At 37.1% G+C, this 21,992-nt stretch overlaps 3 protein-coding genes across 7 annotated transcripts; 1 reads left to right on the forward strand and 2 right to left on the reverse strand.

Moving 5' to 3' along the window:
* Positions 1-2,669: 2,669 nt before the first annotated feature.
* Positions 2,670-16,097, reverse strand: araf (A-Raf proto-oncogene, serine/threonine kinase). Of its 4 annotated transcripts, none has more exons than XM_079449036.1 (16): positions 16,053-16,097; positions 12,300-12,454; positions 11,909-12,012; positions 11,705-11,807; positions 11,303-11,454; positions 11,166-11,213; positions 10,921-11,065; positions 10,757-10,781; positions 10,472-10,599; positions 10,185-10,387; positions 9,855-10,031; positions 9,685-9,731; positions 9,367-9,485; positions 9,139-9,270; positions 8,315-8,449; positions 2,670-5,228 (listed from the first exon to the last, which is right to left on the reverse strand). In XM_079449036.1, the coding sequence occupies exons 2-16, from the start codon at positions 12,405-12,407 to the stop codon at positions 5,088-5,090; spliced, it is 1,767 nt and encodes a 588-aa protein (XP_079305162.1). In that variant the 5' UTR covers positions 12,408-12,454; positions 16,053-16,097; the 3' UTR covers positions 2,670-5,087. The 4 variants fall into 4 exon arrangements, with proteins under 4 accessions (XP_079305162.1, XP_079305160.1, XP_079305163.1 ...); XM_079449034.1 differs by having other exon boundaries at positions 11,166-11,225; positions 16,053-16,094; XM_079449037.1 differs by having other exon boundaries at positions 12,300-12,509; positions 16,053-16,091.
* A 180-nt stretch (positions 16,098-16,277) lies between these two features.
* On the reverse strand, positions 16,278-20,835 carry imp4 (IMP U3 small nucleolar ribonucleoprotein 4). 2 transcript variants are annotated; one of them, XM_079475327.1, is made up of 9 exons: positions 20,091-20,835; positions 19,691-19,799; positions 19,495-19,578; positions 19,284-19,393; positions 18,939-19,071; positions 18,592-18,746; positions 18,011-18,105; positions 17,847-17,920; positions 16,278-16,768 (listed from the first exon to the last, which is right to left on the reverse strand). In XM_079475327.1, exons 1-9 carry the CDS (start codon positions 20,091-20,093, stop codon positions 16,656-16,658), a joined length of 876 nt encoding a protein of 291 aa, XP_079331453.1. In that variant the 5' UTR covers positions 20,094-20,835; the 3' UTR covers positions 16,278-16,655. The 2 variants fall into 2 exon arrangements, with proteins under 2 accessions (XP_079331453.1, XP_079331454.1); XM_079475328.1 differs by lacking the exon at positions 20,091-20,835 and adding an exon at positions 20,000-20,088 and having other exon boundaries at positions 16,443-16,768.
* LOC306905022 (trem-like transcript 2 protein) lies at positions 20,591-21,963 on the forward strand. The gene is made up of 5 exons (XM_079475351.1): positions 20,591-20,691; positions 20,832-21,128; positions 21,450-21,539; positions 21,718-21,737; positions 21,838-21,963. The coding sequence occupies exons 1-5, from the start codon at positions 20,652-20,654 to the stop codon at positions 21,874-21,876; spliced, it is 486 nt and encodes a 161-aa protein (XP_079331477.1). The 5' UTR covers positions 20,591-20,651; the 3' UTR covers positions 21,877-21,963.
* Positions 21,964-21,992: the final 29 nt, after the last annotated feature.

A 21,992-nucleotide genomic window follows, 5' to 3' on the forward strand; every position in this document is an offset into this window, starting at 1 on the left:
CCCCCCAAAAACTAAAAAATACTAAGATTTCCTTTACATGTTTTAATATAATTTTGTTCTTTTTGAGCCACCACACAAAACATAAAAACAAATACAATTTAAAGTCATCTTTAAAAAAAGTAACTGTACATAGAATACCATTTTCGCAACACCTCTTAAGACACACATTATTGCAATTTACTTTATATATGCAAATCTAGTCTTTACAAACAAAATTGACCATTCATTTCATTTTGTTCTCCAGTAATTGTGGCTTGTACACTCCTTTGAATTTGTGCCCTTGTATACCCAAATTTGGACTTTGGACATATTCAAATTTTCTTAAAATGCTGCATGGAAAATACACCCAAAATGTCCTTCTGTTGAACAGTTTTACAACAGGGTCTTTACTTGTACTTTCAGTTAAAGATGTGCTCCAGAGATCTAAGGACAAGAAAATCCTATTTACCTGACCCAGGGTAGATAAACTATATAGAACATTTATTTATTTGTATCATTTCAAGCAAGTATCTGCTACAATTCTAATGATCTAGGCCCAGTTCTGTAGTTTTCTTTTCAAGTGATAGTTCCCAAAAATAGAAAATCTTTCATCATTCAATCACCCTTATTTAAAGAACACGGTTAACCAAACAACATGAGTGAGCATCAGTGACTTCTATATGGACACAAAACCACAGAGATTCTTGTGGATACTTTTATGAAAATCTTAAAAATTGTGTGAATAAATGATGACAGAATGTTTATTCTTATCTGATCCATCCCTTTAAAAGGTCAGTTTCTTGGTAGCCTAATTTGTGGTCATCAAAAACCAGGCTGTTGCATTCAATCCTTTAAAATTAGTCCAAATATGTTGTTTTGATAACCATTATGAAAAGAGACATATTTCCATTTTGTACTAAACAATATTATTACAATTGGTTCCATAAGTAAAATCTAATATTTGTAGAGTACCACATCATGATTCTATAAGACCCCGAAAACACAAGTCATTTTCTCTAACCCAACAACCTGTTTCTAAGTAATGACAGAGGAAGTATAAAAAATAGAACAATTGTTAGCCAGGTTTGTCCAAAACTACTTTTCCAAGAGTTACTCAAAAAATATGAAACTACATTTTATATCCCACTCACAACAAATGCAGAATACTCTACAGTAGCGTTTCTTTATGGGGGGTTTCCTCAACGCCCTCAGTGGGCGATCAGATTTTTGAAAGGGAGGCATTCAGGTGTTCTTTGGGTGCGTTTTCAAGTTTAAACCAAATATCCAAGCAAGACTAAACAATAACATGCAAAAGATTACGATCTGCATCAGGAACTGTCGTTTTAATATCGCCATGAATGTTTTTGCCCACACACACCACTTGATCCCATCACCACCACGTGACGTGCACCCAATCCTGCCTCTTCACACCTGACACAGCTTTAACCAATTATTGAAAAACAAAAATCTTATTCTCTCCGAGATGCGAGCACCACATTGACTGTACAAAAAGCGACAGCTGAGTCCTCGCCACATGGCATGTGAAAAAACACTTCAAACCGTCCACTAAAAGGCCACGGAGAGTTGAATAATTTAATGGGTAATCCTTACTTTTTGGTAGAGCACGAATAAAGGCAACTATTAGCTGTTCTGAAATCCAAACAGTGATAACAGCGAGCCTGAACACAAATTGGCATTCTCTATTATTGAACACAGTTCGTCCTGTATAGGCTACATTCAGGTTAGAGAGGCGTATAAATGTGCTGCCAGTAATGTATGTGTTTGTACAATAACATGTATGTGTTTGTACAAGTAACGTGTTATAGAACTTTACCCCTAACATAGCCACCCGTGAACAGAAAATGTGCATTTGACATCGCGAGTTGCACAGACCAATCAGCATTCAACGCGAGAGACATTGAAGATCAAACTGCTCCATAGGCTTTTGAATCATTTTCACTGTGCTTTGATGTCATATGCCAAGTGCGGCAGACACACCAAGGGCTGGTTTCCCAGACAAGGATTATCTTAAACAAGGACTAGGCCTTAAATAAGGACATTTAAGGAGTTTTTACAATCATGCCTTACAAAAAAGATTTAATGACAAAACAAGGGCACTTGGTTTTAAAATGTCTCATTGCAAGCTATTTTAATTTAAGACAGCTCTAACATTAGTTTTAGTCCAAGACTAGTCTTAGGCCCTGTCCGGGAAACCGCCCCATAATACACTGATGTAGTATCATATCAAATTTGGGATCGGCACCTCTGTCACGCAAGAGCTCTGTCGTGTGACCTTGACGTCAGCTGCGTGTAGGGGCAGATTTAACTGAATAGTAAGTGTGTAAAAATGTGAACCCAAAAGGCTAACTACAAATTTCTCCATTAGATGTTCGTAACATCTGTACCTTTCCTTGCACATTATATGACAGAATTTTGCATGAAATACTTATTAGTAAGCGTGGGAAATTCTTTCAATCAATATCCACCTCCACTCCAATGGCACAATTTAAATGAATTACATTTAACTCCATGTATGGATGCATAAACTCAGACTAATATATTTGAATCATCTTTGGGTAGGATATGAATTCTCTACTTATCAAATCATTGTCATATCTGAGCCCAAAATGTAGCCATCACTGTTTGGACTTTTCCAAACCAATAAAAAATAAATACATCCAATACTTTCTACATTGTAATATGTGTTTATTCTTGTTAGAAGATTTTATTGTTTTCATTTGCCTAATTATGAACACAAATTATTAATGACAAACCTTGTATTATACCTCTGATGGAACCACACACTGGCGCACACACATTTAGGCCTTTAAACTTACACAAATCTACACACTTTTTTACAATTAAATTTTAAGTAAAGTGAATCTAAGCTGCTTTGGGGTTTTTATGCATTTAGGAGTATTTAAACGAAGTTCAAACCTTCTACTTCACATCGTTTTTGCTCTTTGGGAAAGTATGGTAATATTCCAACAGGCCAATTAAATCTGTTATTTGACTTTCAGTGACATGCTCTTAATTTATTTATATTGGTATTTCATGAGACAAAACAAATGGATGTTTAATCCGTTTATCCCAATTAAGTGACACAGTTTAAATTACATTATGATGACAAATAATTTATTATTATTATTATTATGATGAAGACATTTAGCCCATTATTTCTGTGGGGGGCGGTATGGGACCTGGAAATGGATTGGGGGGCCCAAAAATGGTTGCGAACCACTGCTCTACAGGCATCTTATGTGAAATGAGTACAGCTCAATGGGGTACCCAGCCCCATTCAAACATTGCTAATTACCAAAGCTCTGACTTCAGTACAACTGTCAGTTATGAATCAATAAGTTACAAATATTAAGACTACATTAAACGATCGCATAAGGCCCCATCGCTTTCAGTTTCAATCGGTCTTATTGAAACCAGATAAACAGGAGGAAAATAATTTTAATACTGCTTTCTCATTGCAATTTGGTTTTGGAATTAAATTAAACGTTTCACCAGAAATGTGCTCGACGTTTGCAAATTTGGCAGCTGCTAAGGATGTCACAGGCCACCGGTTGAACAGACATAACTAATGTAAGGTAAGAACCCAGAAATGTCTCACACCACGCTGCCACTTGTGCAAAAACTAATTTAAAATTAAATCCTTAGTTAAATCTAAACTATTATTGTCAAGAATGTGTAACACCATATTAACCAGAGGTCAGTAGCGCTTCTAGCAGCCTGAATTCCAAAGTGGCCATGATGCAAGCATTGCTTTAGAACTGCAACTTCAGTTATTGCAAAATTACAGTCTAGTTTCCCAGACACACCCCAAAATCTTTCATTGTTGGGACATACAGGTAGGTCCACCCCAAATTCATGCTATTGGCCAAGGTCATTTTGTTACCTTGGTCCACTTCAAAAAGCACCACCACAAAGATCTTTTCCTGCACATAAACTGGGCTAGAAAAAACATATCGATATTGAAACAAGATTACCCACAAAGTTAAGATCATACAACACCCTCCAAAATATTGTTTAAGACTGCAGGAACACGACTAAAATTACTTTTCTCTGAGCTTTCTGTGCCAATTACTAACACAATGCATTAGTTCAAAAAACAAACTGTGTCAGCATTATTCATAGTAATCCTGTTTACGGTCATCATGTCATTTCAGCTTAGATTGTAAATGATCACTTTGTTTTAAATGGAACAGTAAACAATATTCACTTTAAAAGCAATACGTACTCAGTTCATACTAAAAAAAGGAAATGATATGCTCAACTCTCCCTTCCCCATCACTTGCACCATAACAATCTGAGCAAAGAATTGTGCCATGTTTGTATATATACACACAGTGTGTATACATATAAAGCTCACCAAAATACAGAAAAGCCCGAAAATCAAATATAGCCAAGATGAAGATATTCAAAATAATCACAAATGCACAACACAATTCTTTAGAGCACTAGTGAAATGTGCATCCGACCTTATGTGAGTGTTTTAAAAACAGTTCCCATGAGAGTTTGCCATCAGACAAAACTTAAAAGATGATTATGAAAGTAATGAAATATAAATGTCAACAAGTGATTGCAAACGAATGTATAATTTCATCACTGTGAGCAGAAATGTGACACAGATGAACGGAATGAGTGTGCTACAGCTGGAAGATCAAGTAAGGGGAACAAAAAAAAATTTCATACTGAAGTCTGCAGCTTCTTTAAAAAAATGTAACACTACTTTCCTTAAAAACATTTGCATGCACAATCATTTCAATCAACAGACCTCAAAAAGGTTATTAAGATTGTGCCAATACTATGTACTAAGTGTAATGAGAGCACAGATTATTTTCTGTGTCTGAAAGCAGCTGAACAGAATTCCACTGTCTGACATTCTCTACAAGCAGCTTTAACCACGAGCAGCCTAGAGAATTCCAGAAGCGCCAAGGGGAGACCAGGAGTGCTATTGAGTTGATAAATGTAGGTTGTGTGCGTGTGTATATAAAGGACCAATGGAACAGCTTGGGTACTCTAAGAAACGTGTGGAATAACAGGAACTAGGGATTCCATGCTGGGAATGATGTTAAGAAAACAGAGCATCTCCAGGAGTCTCACAGAGGCAAGAGAAGCGTGGTGTGGAAGAGAAGCGGGTTCAGGTCCTCGGCATGTACAGCGCGGTGTAGAGAGGGCTCGGAGGCACTCCGTTCGATTTTTGGCAATAGATCCTGGACTTGCTCAATGCTCACCAAGATCTGAGGAATATCAAGATATAGAAACATGAGAGGGCTGTACAGTGCGACATAGTGTTCAAAATAATAGCAGTGTGTTTAAAAAACTCAAAAATCCTTATAATAACTTTTATTTCAATACACAAATGCATTGGGAACACTGCACATTCTATTCTAAATCAAAACAAGAAGAAAAAAGTATAAACATGTTATTCCTCTACAGAAAGTGTAGAAAAAGGGATGTTAAGTCCCGTTCAGATTGCCTGCGAATATTCGTGTGATTGCTCGTCACAATAACGTTTTAGAATAAAAACAATATATTCTTATGAAGCCTTTCATATAGACCGCGAATATCCGCGCTGCGAAAAAGCGAAGGCTTCTTTTTCCGTCTAGTGCGACGATTCTTTCCTCATTCGCAAAGCCAAGAAACCAATAAGATGTCCAATTAGAATCGAGCATTTTACACCAAACACCTATAGCCCTTGAAGGCAGTGCGGTGGTGCTAAAGCTCAGAAAGCTGTTGTGAGAGAATGGATGTCGAGATGTTACTGTCGTTGGTGTCAGAACAGACAGAACTTTTTGACAAAAGTCACAGCGACTACAAAAACCAGGACTAAGTAGCCATGATGCTTGCGCCACCATGCTTCACAGTGCTGTGGCTTGAATTCGGTGTCGCCTGAAAAACTGTCTGTGACCCCTAGACTATGGCTGAACGATTAATTGAAATTGAATCACAATCGCAATGCGATTTGCTAATCGCAAGAGGCTGTGATGTGGACGCGATGTGAAAAATATGAAATGCGACTGTTCTGCTTTGAGTGGCATTCAGCAGAATGCACACACAGCCTGTTTCGTAATGCTCGTTTATACTCCAGTCGGCTCGACACCTAAAGTCTCCACAAGCGTATCTGGCACTATGGCCGAGGCTTGATGCTCGCGCGCAGCCTGTGTCAACTCACTCCTGGCTCAGCCTTTCAAACGAATGTAAACGGTTTTGCTTATTAAACTTGGATGAAATGAAACATTCAACACATTTTCCACTTCACAAATACTTATAAATAAATAAATCAGCCTATGTAACCTATGTGCTTATTTAATAATTCACTAACACAATAGAACACTTCATGGATTTAAGGGTTATAATGGGATTTGGATTTGTTTTAATGGAAACTATAATAGTTTACACTGGTATTTGGATTATATTGGTGTGATGTAATCTGGCTGTTGGCAACTAATAGAACAACAGTAATTCCAGTTTGAATAAAGAAATTTTGTGATGGTTTTAATGGAAACAATTAGAATTTGATAAGTATTCCCCTACCAGCCAGCAAGAATTCTTACACCACAGACTGGTTATGTGCCTATATGGACCACAGATTAGTCCTGTAACTTTAAGAAAGTACTGCTAAGTAAGTTTATTGTGTATATAAAAGATGCCATTCCATTTCAACCTCTCCACCACCATGGTCAAGACCAAATAGGTTTCAAAGTTTAGATTAGAAAATTTGAAAAACTCAATTTGCTGAGCGACAGCCAAGAAACCTAGGACTAAAAACCTTACCTCTGTGCTTGCCAACAAGGGTTTCTCCACAAAGTACAAAGTTATGTTTTGCTCGGGGATCAAATTCTTATTTCACTGAATGAAATGTAAATCAATTTATAACTTTTAGAAAAATATTTTTTTATATTCTGTCTCTATCAGTTAAAATAAACCTACCATAAAAATGTATAGACCCTTCATTTCTTTGTAAGCAGGCAAACTTACAAAATCAGCAGGGGATACAATTATTATTTCCCTCACTGTATATTCTGTACAAACTCGCATCATCCATCAACTTTTCACATGTGGAATGGAAAATTCTCCAATGGCAAGATGCTTGCTTTTGCTTTATGTAATGTAATGTTTCAGTAAAGTTATAAAATAACACATGGCCGCAGTGTTTCCCACAGGATTTTGACAGACTTGTGAAGCTGGTGACGTCATGTACTAATAAGTAAATTTGCTTCGTGTAAAGTGTTAGCACTTGATATCTTGTTTTTCTTCTACTCTCCGATCTGTCACAGTATACTGTATTTTACAACTGAATGCCACCAGCAGTCACTTTAACTGCCGCTAAAATCCTGATTTATAAACACAACATCATCAGACAAAAATTCCAATACAGTACATCTTACATTGAAAAGCGGCTATATGCTGTATGCCCTTTCTCGACAATGTGTTGCTGTATTAAGAACGCTTCTTTGATTTAAATTGTTTGATTTAACAGTTAAATGTCAAACCGCCCAAGTAAATGCATTAGGGATGCACTGATATGTACATTTTGGCCAATAACAATAACAATAACTGATAATTGTTTTAACATTGGAGGCTGATAACCGTAATATTGGCCGATATACAGTATCTAAATAGGAATATACAATTTTTAAAGACTGAAAGAAAAAGAAAAAACTGCTTTTATTTGAAAACATTCACTGCAGAAAAAAGGTAACCATTGGTTCTCTTTTTCCCCCTGAAAATCATGTACGAAGCCTTCTTTACACTTTAAACAATTCTAACCATTTAACTTTTCTGGTATATTTCTTAACTTAATAAAAATTTTTAGATAACCAGATAAATGTTCTTAATAGTCACATGTCTTATAGGTCTCAAGACAGAAAGCATACAGCAGTCAGATTCAAACAATATGCTTTTGTTCCTATAATTTACACACTTAAAAACTGTACCTACATCAACAATGTTTTGCTAATAGCAGTAAGGGAATGATCACGACAGAAAGATACTGGATTGTATTTTAACTGTGAGCAGCGTGCAGCTAAAGCAGTTTAACCTGAAGAAATATATCGGAATAAGCTGTATTATTGGCCGATACGATAACATTAAAAATGACCATTTATCGTCCGATACCGATATGGCCGATATTTTATCGTGCATCCCTAAAATGCATTGTATGGGAAATGCTGTAGCCGTCAGGTTCTTGTTATTATTTCATGTCTATACTCTTTCCAAAACAATGGAGATTTCTTACAGATCCAACTCAACGAATTGTTTAATGAGTATGCATGAAGGATTTTCAAAGTGAGCCGATAATAAGTGTAGTAACAGATTATACCTGTGGAAAGAGAGGCCGTTCATCCCGTTTGAATTTCAGACAGTCGATGATGAGCCTCCTCACTGATTTAGGGCAGTTGCTGTATAACTTACTGAGGTCTGGCGACAAGTAACCACGGCCAACCATAAAAATGATCTGCAGGAGAATAATACATGAAAATAAAACACTGCTTCTTAAACCCAGACAACACAAATGGATAAAAAAGACTAACAAACACGGATTGTACATAAATCAGATCAGAAAACAGGGTTCTGGGCACATTTTCAATGTAACCCAATAGCTGAACTGGTCGAGCATGGTGAAGTATTTTATTGAAACTGGCAAAACATGGAGTATCTATAAGAGGCCATTCAAGACATATTTTAAAATTTACTAGCGTGTACGCTGTCAAAGTCCCTCATAGAGTACAATATTGTCTCTCACACACTACTATATTGTCTCTCACACACTATTAAACTTGCTCTCACATAAATCCAACCTCTCGCGCACACCATCAAACTTTCTCATGCACAGTATCAAACACTCTCGCGCACACCATCAAACATGCTCATAATAGCATTCCTTTATCCAAGTTAACAGTAGTGTTATAGCAAACTGCAATGTAAATCGACTAACGTGGAGCGTATACACTTTTAAAATGGTAAGCAGACAATCGACTAATAAACGTTTGTTCGAAAAAGTGTTTTCTAGTCAAATAACGAATAGTCGACAGAAAGGGGGCAGCCCTAGTGTGAGAGACAGATTAGTCGTGTATGAGAGAGTTTAACAGTGTGCGTGAGTGAAGTTTGAAATATGTCTTGAATCGCCTCTCATAAGTATCTTACCTGGTCCCTGTTGTTGATATTTGAATAAGGCAAAGTCCCAGACATCAGTTCATAGAGCACCACTCCATAGCCATAAACATCAGACTGGAAGGTGTATGGGTTAGTGTCCTGCATTCTGATCACCTCAGGGGCCTGAGAAACAACAGAATTGTAGAAACATTCATAATTTCAAGGGTCCTGCAGCTGGATACTTTTGTTCTATTGATACATATGATGGCGTTTACTCACCATCCACAGGATGGAGCCACTGGGCTGTTCAACCTGCTGAGAGCCACTCCAGCGAGACTTGACCGTGGCCAGCCCAAAGTCACCGATCTTAACCGTCCAGCCCTCATGCAGAAAGATATCTGACAAATGTGCTTAGTAGATGAACGACTTTTAATAGCATACTTTCATTCAAGACAGAAGACAAGTTCAAGTCTTCCAGGTAGTCAGGGTGCAGAAACGCTGCCATCTGCTGGCAGCACATGTGGTGAACACCTGGTCTATTATTGCCAAACATCTTTAACGAAAAAGATCTCTGCTAATGGATTAAAGAAAGGATACTATTAGATTTCAAGTCCCGATGAATTATGTTCTTAGCGTGAAGATAACTGTTTAAGAAAAAAGAAGTTTATGAAATAAAACCATTGCATTATTTTTTTTATATACTTTAGTCTCATCAGTTATTCAAACAGTATCATGAAGAACTATCCTGAAAACTCAAAACTTCTTACTCCATGCCCTGTGCAGTCTGGCGAGCGACATCGATGCGGCGCATGGTGTCAAACTTGGTCTCTGTAACATGCAGGTGGCGGTATAGACTGCTACCTTCACACCATTGCGTGATAATGGCAAAATTAGGCTTGGTCATAAAACCCATGAACAGCAGAATGTTGACATGACGTGTTTTCCTGAGGAAACAGAGTCCAAATATTAGAACTGGTGAAAATGTATTGTGTAGTTGCAAATGACATCATAAAACGTATGCATATTTATTACAGATCATCGCCAGCCTTTAAAACATTTTGATTTATATCAAGATGAAGAGTAAAAGAATGACTCACCGTAAAACCTGCATCTCGTTTTTAAAGGCTTGAAGCTGCTCTGGTGTCGGCTCTGTCACTTTAAGAATCTTGATAGCCACATCTCCATGCCATTTGCCTTTGTAGACGGTCCCAAAAGAGCCGGTTCCAATTCTCTTTATCCTGGTCACCTCCCCTGAGTGCACCTCCCAGTAGTAACTGGAGTCTCTGTAACCTCCCCGGTGCTAAAAAAAACTTTAAATATCAGAACTGCTGATTGTGACAAGCAGAATCATTCGGGGTTCATATCAACTGAAAGGCACACTAACCACTTTCCTTTTATCATCAGACGACGATGACTTTCGTTCCTTGGGCTCAGAAGGGGATTTTGGAGGTCTTCTTCCCGGTGACCCTTGGTGGTGCGGGCTAGTGGAAGACTTAGGAGAGGACTCTGGTCCTGTTGAAACGATTTAAACTCACAAACTTTACACATGATGATGTGTAGCTGGATGTGTGAATGTGCAATGATGGACAAGAAACTAAAAATAAAGGAATGTGTACTTGTGCGTATAATGGCCAAACATCACATACCAAAGGCAGATACAACCACTCACCTATTGTGCTGGTTTTGAATGGATCCTGAATGAGAGTGGAAAAAAAATGAATGAATGCATGCAATGATGGAGGAGAGATGAGTGTGATGCATACAAAAAGGTTATAGTTCCTACGCTTTTTCAATAGAATTAGGACCAACTAGTTGTTGGCCGTGTTCTCTAACCTCCCTGAGGAGAGCAGCTCCTGGATCCAGCGTGCTGACCATGTGGACATTTGGTGTTGAGGTGGAGCGATGTCTCTGGAGAGACTGACTGTCCTCCCCCCTCAACAAGAGGTGAAAGGAAGAGTTAGGAGATTGCATCTCCTCTCTACAAACGACAAAACATACATTTTATTGAAGAAACCATGTCCACTAGTTCATAATTTACTACTTGGGAACAAATAATATACATATGAAGTTAAACGTACACAGACTGATCTGAGGTTAGTGATATGTGGGGTATGGTGTCTTCTGACCTAGGAACACACCTGAGAGTTCAACAGATCAGTAACTGAAATGGACCACATTTTTCATGAGATGTTAAACACAGTTGCAAAACACACACCGTTTCATGGTATCCATGTCCACACATACAGTAGGAACTTTACTGCTGCAGTGCTGGTGAAACTTATAGCCACACGTCTGACACCTGAAGCCATTGAACAAGAACTTGTGGCAGAAGTCACAGTATGCTAACTTAAAGAATGTTTTACGAACCTGTGAAAACAAGATTGTGACATGTAACAAGGAAAGATACAATTTAAAACTGTAAAATGTTTCAAAATTGCTGTAGAGATATTGACCTCTGAGCTCTGGCTTCTATCTGTTCATTTTCAATTTTAATATCATTACAATTTTAAAATGATTAGAATATCATTGTACCACATGGTTTTACCATTAAACATTATCTCTGACTCTATCCGAGAACTCCTCCACCCTTTAGATTCTGTTGCGCAAGTACACTTACGAAGTTGTGCATGGTAAGGGGAACATCATCCAGCACTTCAACCAAAAGCTCCTCCCCTACAAGGGGTGTGATGTCAGTGTTCCAATCTGTAAGCCTCTTACGGCTGACCAGAAGAGGAAAGAAAAATAAACAAAAATGTAAGCATCAACTCAAACCCAAAATGACAAAATGTCTCCCTTTACTGAAGCCTTTATGGAGACGCACCCTTCAAGAAGCCGAAAGACGGCGCAGCAATCCTGGCTCAGGCCTCTGACTTTCAGTGCTTTGCCTAGACTATCATAGACGGTCTGCCCAGGTCGAACGTTTACCTGAACACACGATTACATGATGGCATCAACATAAAACAAAACACAGAATGTGATAAATCCTGTGTAAATAGCAGTGCTTTTGTTTTAGGTTCCTGTATCTCAAGAGCATTATGTAAGAACCCAAAAGATCTGATTCCAGGGAACACACATATATACTGATAAAATGTATATATCAAATACATTCTTTGGGTAAAAGCATCTGCCATAATGCAATGTAATGTAAATGTAAACATGCACAGTGGTTGGCATACACAAATAAATAAGACATGAATTCACGAAACCCTTACCACTGTTCGTTGCTTGTTAGGAAGGTAGACACGGATGGTGCCCCCACCTCGGGGCATGTCTTCAGGGCTGGTTTCCCCCGAGGAGGAACAGGAAGAGGTGGATGACATGGTGTCTGCTAAGGGGCAGCGAGGGCCTGGCTGCACTGGGACTCAAGCTGCATGAAAAGTTCACACATCAGGTCAAAACAGGAGGGAGCTCTAATCTGTAGCCTGGGGGGGGTGAAATAAAACATGCTCAATCTGTCGACTCTTCTAGAAATATCATGGAAGTTGTCTTGGCGCAGACATAAAGAAAGAATGTCTCTTCCTTATCCTTACCGCTACTTATAATTAGGGCTGTCACAATTAAATGTCTCTTCCGGTATAGGAAATTGTTATAATGCTCTAAAACGGACAATTAAGAACCATAATGCCTATTCATTTAGACAATCATCTGACGAATTTCAGAATTCATATTTACTTCCTTAAAGCAACTCTTTGTAGTTTTTTCAACCTTAAAATTATTTCAGGGGTAGATAGGGCTGCCCCCTTTCAGTCGACTATTCGTTATTCGACTAGAAGACACTTATTCGAAAAAAAAATTATTAGTCAGTGGTCTGCTTATTATTTTAAAAGTGTATACCGTTACATGTAAATACACACCACGCTAGTCGCATTACATAGCCGTTCGATCTAACACTACCCTTTACTTGGATAAAGGAAGGGTTCAGTTTAAAAACATGCAGGATTGATAATATACAGTACGGGACTGATGTTAAAAGAGTTATTAAGAGTGCCTTATTCACTTGGAAGGGCAGAGCTCTAGAAGTGAAAATTCAGAGATTGGCAACTGTATATCATAACGATATCGATCACACGGGCAAACTGAATAATAAATATAAATTTTCTCTTTATCCGAGATGACACTTTGCGTTCATCCCTTTCAGCAATGCTTTTCACGGTTGCAAAAATGACGTTTAGAACGCACATTTTTGTAGTGTATCTTTTGCCGCTATATCCTCCAATATCTTAATTTAGAGCCAAAAGCACTTCATTTTATCCCTTTCTGCTCACGGAAGAGCAGCAAACACGTGCTTATTTTAACAACACTAGTGCAGACACGCAGAGCAGGTAAATGGACGAACAACAGAAAACAAAATGCAGCGAATATCCGTCATGTTCCCGAGTCCTGAAGTGTATCTTCAAGAGAAGTAAACACAGAAAGTAGGATATGAGAGATAATGTGAGCGAGTGGAATTGTTGTTTCACAAAATCACCAAAAATTTCTTCTAAAACAGGCATAGTTAGGGGATTGCAAAGGCAAAGGAATGGTCACCCTTACAGGGTTCCAGACTGTGGTTAAAACAGTCGCATTGATGACAAAAAAATATTATCCATTAATATATTATTTTATTATGAAATTGAGCAAATTAACTCACTTTTGAAGTGTTTCCAACGGAAGCGCCAGGCAAGCGAGAGAGAGCTCCGCAAAATCTCAAGGAAGGTGCACTTCCCGACCTCAAGAGATGCTTAGTGGCAGACGCACCCGACAGCTATATGGAATTCCGAATTTTAGCGCTTGACAAGTAACACATTTTGATCGTGTTACCAGTTTGTTACAACTATTATACGATATTTGAGATGTATAAAACATGCGCTGTTTGCTGTGACGGATTTTAATGACCCTGAGGATGAACAATGTGATATTTGAGACGTATAAAACAAAACTAATCGTGGAGAAGTTTAGGGAACGCGTTTGTTAAAAGACAACTCTGTATCATTTCAAATCTGCTCACAGCAAGAATGAACAACAAATGATCTTGTTTATTTGAAGTTATCTTTACGTTGTGTTTTGAACATGCGGAGAAGTGTTATTATTACAAACATAATAACGTAACAACCCCTTTGGTAATAATATATATAGGCTAGCCTACTTTTTCTTACAGTATAAAGACTATTTTCACAGATTTATATTTACAAATGTAAACACATTTAAAATTATTCTGTGGAATTCAGCAGACTTTCCCCAAATTTTTGAGCAGCGCTTACAAAAAGTGTGGAGATTCCGTTTAACTGATCCTTAACACATTTCTTTTGTCTGGAGCCCTGCCTTATGAACACTCATAGGGATATTTCTCAAGGCATCCTAACTGAATATGACTTTCTTCTTGAAAAACAATGTAGAGTTATATTATCACGTGTCCTTCTTACTTCCAAGCTGTAAAATGGGAGTGAATGGGGTCAATTTGTTAAGCTCCAAAAAGTGCATCCATCCATCAAGAACGTCTCGAAATGGCTGCGTGGACTGAACCGAATCAATGCGTTTGTTTAAGAGAAATATCCATATTGACAACACTGTTAACGATAATGTCTAGCTTCCATTATCCCTCTGCTGCGTGTGAACAAGAGGGTTGTTTTTCAGGCAAATGACGCAGTCGTAAATTCTAACATTCTTCATTTTAAGGGCTCAGCATACTACATTAGAAATCGAAAAAACAACCGCCTGTGACCTGATTTCGAACAAAATCTGGTCCAAACGACAATTCGTTTCACTAGTTCGAGGCAGGAACACAAACAGATATAACGAAACAACGCTTCATTTTATTTCGCTGAAATGAGGTCTACATTAAAAAATAAAACGATAACATTTGAGCAGCATGCATGCTTTTGCCTCGTCTCTTTCCTTAAGAAATACCAAAAGGTTTGCCGAGCCCTTTAGGGTTGGGCCAATAGACGATTCCATCGTCGATGGTATATAGTCGGCATCGTGAAATATGCCAATATGAAACAATGTCTTGAATAAAGGAACATTTAAACACATGTAACATCTTGGTCTATACTGAAAGACTTTAAAGACAAAAATGCAAGCATATTTAACAGAGACAAGTAGCAACATGTATTTTTGTGACTTTTAAAGTGAGCATTCTGTGGTTATCTATTCACTACCCAGTTTTTACAACATAAAACCACATGATAAATATTCCACACAACCAGAGTGATGTTCAAGAAAGAAAATAATAGACATACAGGGAACTAAAGAAACGAATACAGCAAAACACCCAATATTAAAATATATCCATGGTTCACATCATTCACAGATGATAGTACGAAACCAGTTAAAGATAAAAGTTACTGTTAAAATATCTTGGAACAGAATTTTCCAACTCAATTTCTTTAACACCCGTAGATTCACATTTAACTGGAAACTTGCATACAGTCATCTTTGATTGTCGAATGAACATGTGTAAAAGTGACACCCTATAAATGTCACATCTGCGGCAGAAAAGCAGGTGAGACGGGATGACAACGATGTTTTATACAAACCTCTTCCCTACAAATAGCCCAACCACAGAAATGTGCTGCAGCCTGCAGTCAAGATGGGCTGGCTGTTTTAAGTTTGATCTTCCATGTTACTCTAACACATGCCATACATTCTTAGATTACCCAAGGATATTGGTCAACATTATGATCCGTATTCGTTTGATAAAAAACCGGCTATACATAACTCCTCAAGCCTTGTCAGGTGCCTTTTCGTGCTAAAGGAGGGAATGCTGTGTTCATGAGGCGGAAGGGGATTAGACGACTAGCAGCTAGCTAGCTTGTGTCGCTAATGCTGACCAACCCTTCTGTTTAGTAGTTGAAAAGTCTACTAAATCTTTTTTTCAGCCTTGTTGCTATGAATGACTACGACTTACATCTGTCACGATGCTACTACAGACTACGCTGTTAGTTTAGGAAAGTGAATAAAACATTTTCTGCAAAGTAAATACTCACCTGGGACAGCCATCTTGAATTCTCTCAGTCTCAAGTCGGATCAGCAAAGAATTTCAGGGAAAGCGGAACAGCGAAATCTCGCACGCTGATTGGACGGAATCTATGATTCGCAGCCCTGATTGGGCGAATATTGTATTACATTGTAGTAACGGAACGAGAGAGGGGCGTGTGCTGCTAGTAATGATTTCAATTTTCTTTCAAGGATAAAAGAAAAAACACAACTGTGAAGGGACATCCTTTATCAATTATTGCAGTTATGCATGTTTTAATTTGATCTGAAACAGGCTGCACGCTGATATTACGTTTATTCCAACACCATTCTGGTTTGAATCCTTTAAATATAAACATCACATGTTAAGAATAATGCACAAGAGACATTGTAGTACAATAAAGACAAAAAAACACAAAGTACAGGGTAAAGTTTTTTAATGTTTAGTGACCTCTGTACAAAGGTTGTTGGAGGTTTGTCAAAAAACAAACACTGTTGCAGAGGGCAAAATGCCCTATATTTCTTCCAAATATTCAATTGAAAAAAATCCAATATAACTGCATTGTAGGTGGATTTTAACATATGTCCATGCTGAGTGACTAATACACAACTGTTTAATCCACACTCAAGAATTTCCTCTTCTTGGAAGTGCGTGTGTAAAAATGACGCCGCCATTCAATTTCTGCAGTATTCTCATTCTCCAGTGTGCCCAGCTTGATCATGTACACTGAAAAATAAAATCTCAATTATGAATATGGACAAAGAGCAATTTGCATTGACATCAATTTATAATTGAGTTCCAAATTCATATCCTAGGTAAATATGATCAAAGGCGGCTGTACTGATAAATCTGTGTCAATAAGCTTTTGGATCTTTTTTACTTTTTTAATCTAACCTTTCATTAGAGAATAATAATTTTAAATGGGGAGGGGAATGTCATTATTAAATAAATGTTTTCTCTAATACACATTGCTCATAATTAATCATACCCTTTTATTCTGTACTTTTTGCAAACTTCTTTTCGCTCGGAGTCTTCACCTATAATGCCTAATGAGTTCAGAGAACACCTGATAGGAGATCAGAGACAATTCCTTCATCCAGAATCACTCCAGACCCTTCAGATTTCTATTTGCATGTTAGGGCTTTTCCTTTTCAGTTCTCCCCACTCATTTTCTATAGGGTTCAGGTCAGGGAACTGGGATGACCATGACAGAAGCTTGGTCTTGTGCTCAGTGACCCATTTTGTTTTGATTTTAATGTTTGTTTTTAGATCAATGTCCTTTTGGAAGATCCAAACTTGGCCTATTATTTTTTTTATCCGTTGATATTTGCTAGAATCCATGATGCCATCTATCTGAACAAGATATCCAGGATCTCCAGCAGAGAATTAGGCCCAAAACATTAAAGATACAGCAGTGTATATAATTTTACACATGGGGTACTTTTTATCCCTGTGTGCTTCAAACCCATCTTGAGTGTAAACTCATTAGGCATTATAGGTGAAGACTCAGAGCTGAACTCTTGGCAAAAAGAAGGTTTCAATAAGAACTGAATAAAAGGTTATGAATTATTGCGAGCAATGTGTATTAGAGTGTAAAAATTGATTTCATAATGAGATTCCCCTACCCATTTAAAATTACTATTCTCTAATGAAAGGTTAGACTTTTGTTTTTTCTTTATTTAATAAAAGATCTAAAGGCTTAATGATGCAGATTTATTTTTATAGCCTTCTTTGATCATATTACCCAAGGGTATGAATAATTCTGAGCTCAACTGTATCTATAACCAAAAACATAATTGCTTACATTTCATTTCAAATCTGGGACCAACTTCTGTCAACTCGATGTTCTTGTGGTCAGTTTTCTTGTAGGTGTGGTGTCTGCAATATACAAAGTCATTTCAGTCCAAAATAAAACTTACCAAGTATCTTATAGCTTTAAACACTTACTACAGCAGTTAATGTAACCACCTGAAAGAGATGAAGTCATCTTTATTTGCGAACGTAATGACACGTTTGCTATCCTCTTTGGGTACAGGAAACAAATACTTTAGGATGTTAGATGCCTACGCAGAAAAAAATTAAAAGCACAACACATACATTTAGATCAGGCAGAAACCAAGCAGCTATTAATTGTTTTTTAAGAGTAAAAAGCACATATTATTATTACATACATAATTATATTAAAAAGCCTCTTCCCTTTGAGTGGATTAGTAAAAAAGACATGCCAAATGCTCTCGTGAACAGGCATCGTAGACGGAGAAGAATTTATTGGTTACAGTCATAATTTTTTTCACACACAATCTATTGTCTTTGCTTCAACAAAATTCAATTGAGATACTGCGAGCGGATGGACCAATTTAATGATGTCCTTAGTACTTTTCTGGACCTTGACAACAACTACAACCATGATGTCCATAACAAGGCCTGGAAATCTCTCGGATGTCACCTAAAATATCTTTGTGTTCCGAAGATGTGGGGAGGTCTTAAAACATGTTGGACATCATGTGGGTGAGTAAAAATAAGAAAATGTTTTCCTTTAAGACTCTTACCCTTCTGCCAAGGCGTGATGAGAAGTTGTGAAATATCAGGTGAGGGTAGGCCTCAGACATTGTGCCAATGTCTGGAACATCATGTCTCATCACCACATTATACATTGTGAAGTAGGCTGTTGGTCCAAAAGGAAGATGAGATACCACCAAACCATCTAAAAAAGTAAAGTATAAAAAACACACATGAAAAAGACTCAAATACTTTCCCTGCTATACCCATAATTCAAGGCTGTACCATTAATTAAACATGAAAGTATTAAACTGAATCGGAAAATAGAGCGATTGACAAAGCAAAAACAATACAACACACAAACTGGATACTTGTACACTGTAAACCGTGTTTTTACCTGGCTGGCCTCTTGTCTCGTGGATGATGACAAGGTCAGTGACGTTGTTGGCTTTGCAAGCATGCACTAATGTTTTAACCTCATGGTTTCCTCTATTCATACGCTGGGCCCCTGGGAACATAAGCTTCATTTCCTGCATGAAAAAAATACCACAAATAAAATAACCACAACCACGCCATTTCTAAACACCATTTAGAAAGACAGTTTCCCTCTTCTCACTATGGTAACATGATCACAAAAGCAAAACATCTCTGGAAGAAAAATTTGAACTGTCTAAAATTATTTACACAACATTTGCTAATATAGACACTTTAGGATAAGTTAAATGTAAGTGGTGTAACAAACTTTGGAAAACATCTTGAGTCTCGAGCTCGGGTCTCTGGATGTTGTGACCATGATTTTAGGGTCTTCCACTCCGGCCCACTTGTACTCATCATCCATATGAGAGCTGACACCTAAACAATATGAAGAAAAAAGATAATCAAATTTAAATGGCAGACAGGTTTCAGCAAAACAGTCTTCTGATACAAGCATATAAAAAATTAGATCAACTCACCTTCCCCACCCTCATCATCAAACTCCAAAAGTTTCTGTAATTCTAACGCCTCCTTCCGAACCTCAGTGGGTATAAGACGATTTTCTGTAAAATATAAGAACGACATCGTAAAGTTACAAGTCCAAATGATAGCAGACAGATTACACGTAAATAAAAGACGAGAATGAACCGACGACTGATACGGATTAAGTCTCACCATCTAAAGCAGATTTGACCTTCTGTTTCTTCTCTTCGATGGTTCGCAATCGGTCCTCCTGAGCTTTTCTGTACAGGTATTCTTTCCTCAGTCTCACCTCTCGCCGCAGCTTATCACGAAAAAAAAAAAAAACACCGCCTCCTTAGTAAACATTTAACAGTTGACAAGAAGACAACCAAACCAATAGCTGAAAGAAAAGGTTTGTAACATATCCAGTTTGACCACACACAACAGCACAAAAAAGTCGTATTGCATTGCGTAACAAGTAACGTTAAACAATAATACTCTTAATATCACGACACGACATACCCCGTATTATTACATTTAAGCGAAAAATCACAATTATGTCTTATTAAGTAACGTATAGTGGTCAAATAAAATAGCAGAAACTAGAACTCACCATTTTCAAGGTTTACACGTGACGATACAGCCTCACGGGCTACTAATGCGACTTCCTGTTGGACAACGCGCTCATCCAATCACTGATTGGGACCAAAATGACGCGTTATTTCAAAATAAAGGTTCAAAATCGCCCCTGTCAATTGGCGGCTCTACAAAATTAAATTGACTTTAGAATCCACGTTTTATGCGTAAAAAGAATAACATAATACGACATTAACCTGACTCAAACACACTAAAAAATATGCAATACAGCTGAGGAGTTTAAATATGTATACATTTTAAATTTACTATATGTACCACACTAGTAAAATCTGATTTATAAATATGCTTAATAGAAAAAACCCTACTAATCTGTTTAATAGTGAAGTTCAAATCCGTTACACTCCGAAAACGGTTGAAGAATGCAAAAATAAATGAATAAAAAAGTGAACTAACACCAAGTTCCTGCTATTTATGGTTGTGGCTAGTTATTTCCTGTATGTGTTTCCTCCTTAAGCCATCATAAGAGCTGTAAAAACCCTTACACACTTAAAATTCAGTCTGCCTGCCTGCCACTACGATGATCCTATTAACAGCCTTTTTACTAATGATGATAACAGGTAAGCCAAATAATTATCTTAATAGTTAATTTCGTATGGCTATTTTTGCAAATGTACACACTTTTCTATGGACAACATTTGTTTCCGAAAAACCATATCATAAAGAATGAGCATAAACTCCAAAATAATTTTCTCCTCAGGACACAGTACATCAGAATATGTTCACAGTCTTCGCTGCACCTATGAGTCTAAGAAGAATGTGTCTGACACCAGAATATGGTGCAAGAGAGATGCCCAGAACAAAAGCTGCTGTACAGGGTTTGCATTTAGGCCAGGTGTCAGCACTTTAGAAGGTGGGAAAATAAACGTAAAGGATGACGGAAAGTCCTTTGTTGTGTCCATGTCGACACTGACTCAAGGCGAGGGAGTCTACTGGTGTGGGTTGCTGGATAAAGACAAGAAATCCATTGTTAAACTGAGCGAGGGTAACTTTTACCGTAAGTTGAAAGACTACCTTTTTCTTTCTTCAGTTCATATTTTGAATTAAACAGTTTCTTTGTTTTTTACCAAGTGTAATACAAATATATAATACAAAACATTAAATATAATTTATTAGATATAATACATTACATAAATGAACAGAATACTTTGTTTAACTCTTTAAAAATGTGTACAAAGATTGCTTCAATACAATAATTTTATTTAAAAATTTACCAGTATTACAAAATGTTATTACATTTCATTAAACTTATTACAATTATCTTAATTTTTTTAATAAACATTTTATCAAAGTTAATCTTAAATGATATCTCTTGCAGCTCCGCTCAACTTTTTCTGGTCCATACTTCGCTGGATTATATTTATTTTGCTTGTTTTGATGTTCATCTCAAATTACATTTACGTAAACAGTGAGTGCTCTAACATGCTCTTCGTTAAACATGACATAATAGTCAAAATACTTTTTTTATTGTTATTTATAAATTATTACTGATACTTTAATTGTACTTTAAAATTAAAATGTTGCAGTATTAATGTTTAATTTAATGTTCTATTTGCTAATCATAGAATTTTTATTTCCTAATTTAGGGAAATATGGAAATGAAGAAGTAAGATTTAAATCCTTTAGCTCATTAGATTGAGTTTTTCTAGTCTACAGCTGGGAACGTTGAAAAAAGTAATTTTTAACTAAAATCTTACATTTTGCAGAACACAAATGAAGACATTATGATGCGGGCGAAGGAATAAAGTTGGTACATTGTACGAAGACATGAAGAAAGCATGGTCTGGCACAGTTCTTAATGTATTTGTTTGTAAACTTTTTTAATGTGTTTTAAAATCTTTAAGGAACTGAAACTTCATAT

Source organism: Barbatula barbatula, assembly GCF_947034865.1.
Source record: "Barbatula barbatula genome assembly, chromosome: 2".
Taxonomy (NCBI): Eukaryota; Metazoa; Chordata; class Actinopteri; order Cypriniformes; family Nemacheilidae; genus Barbatula; species Barbatula barbatula.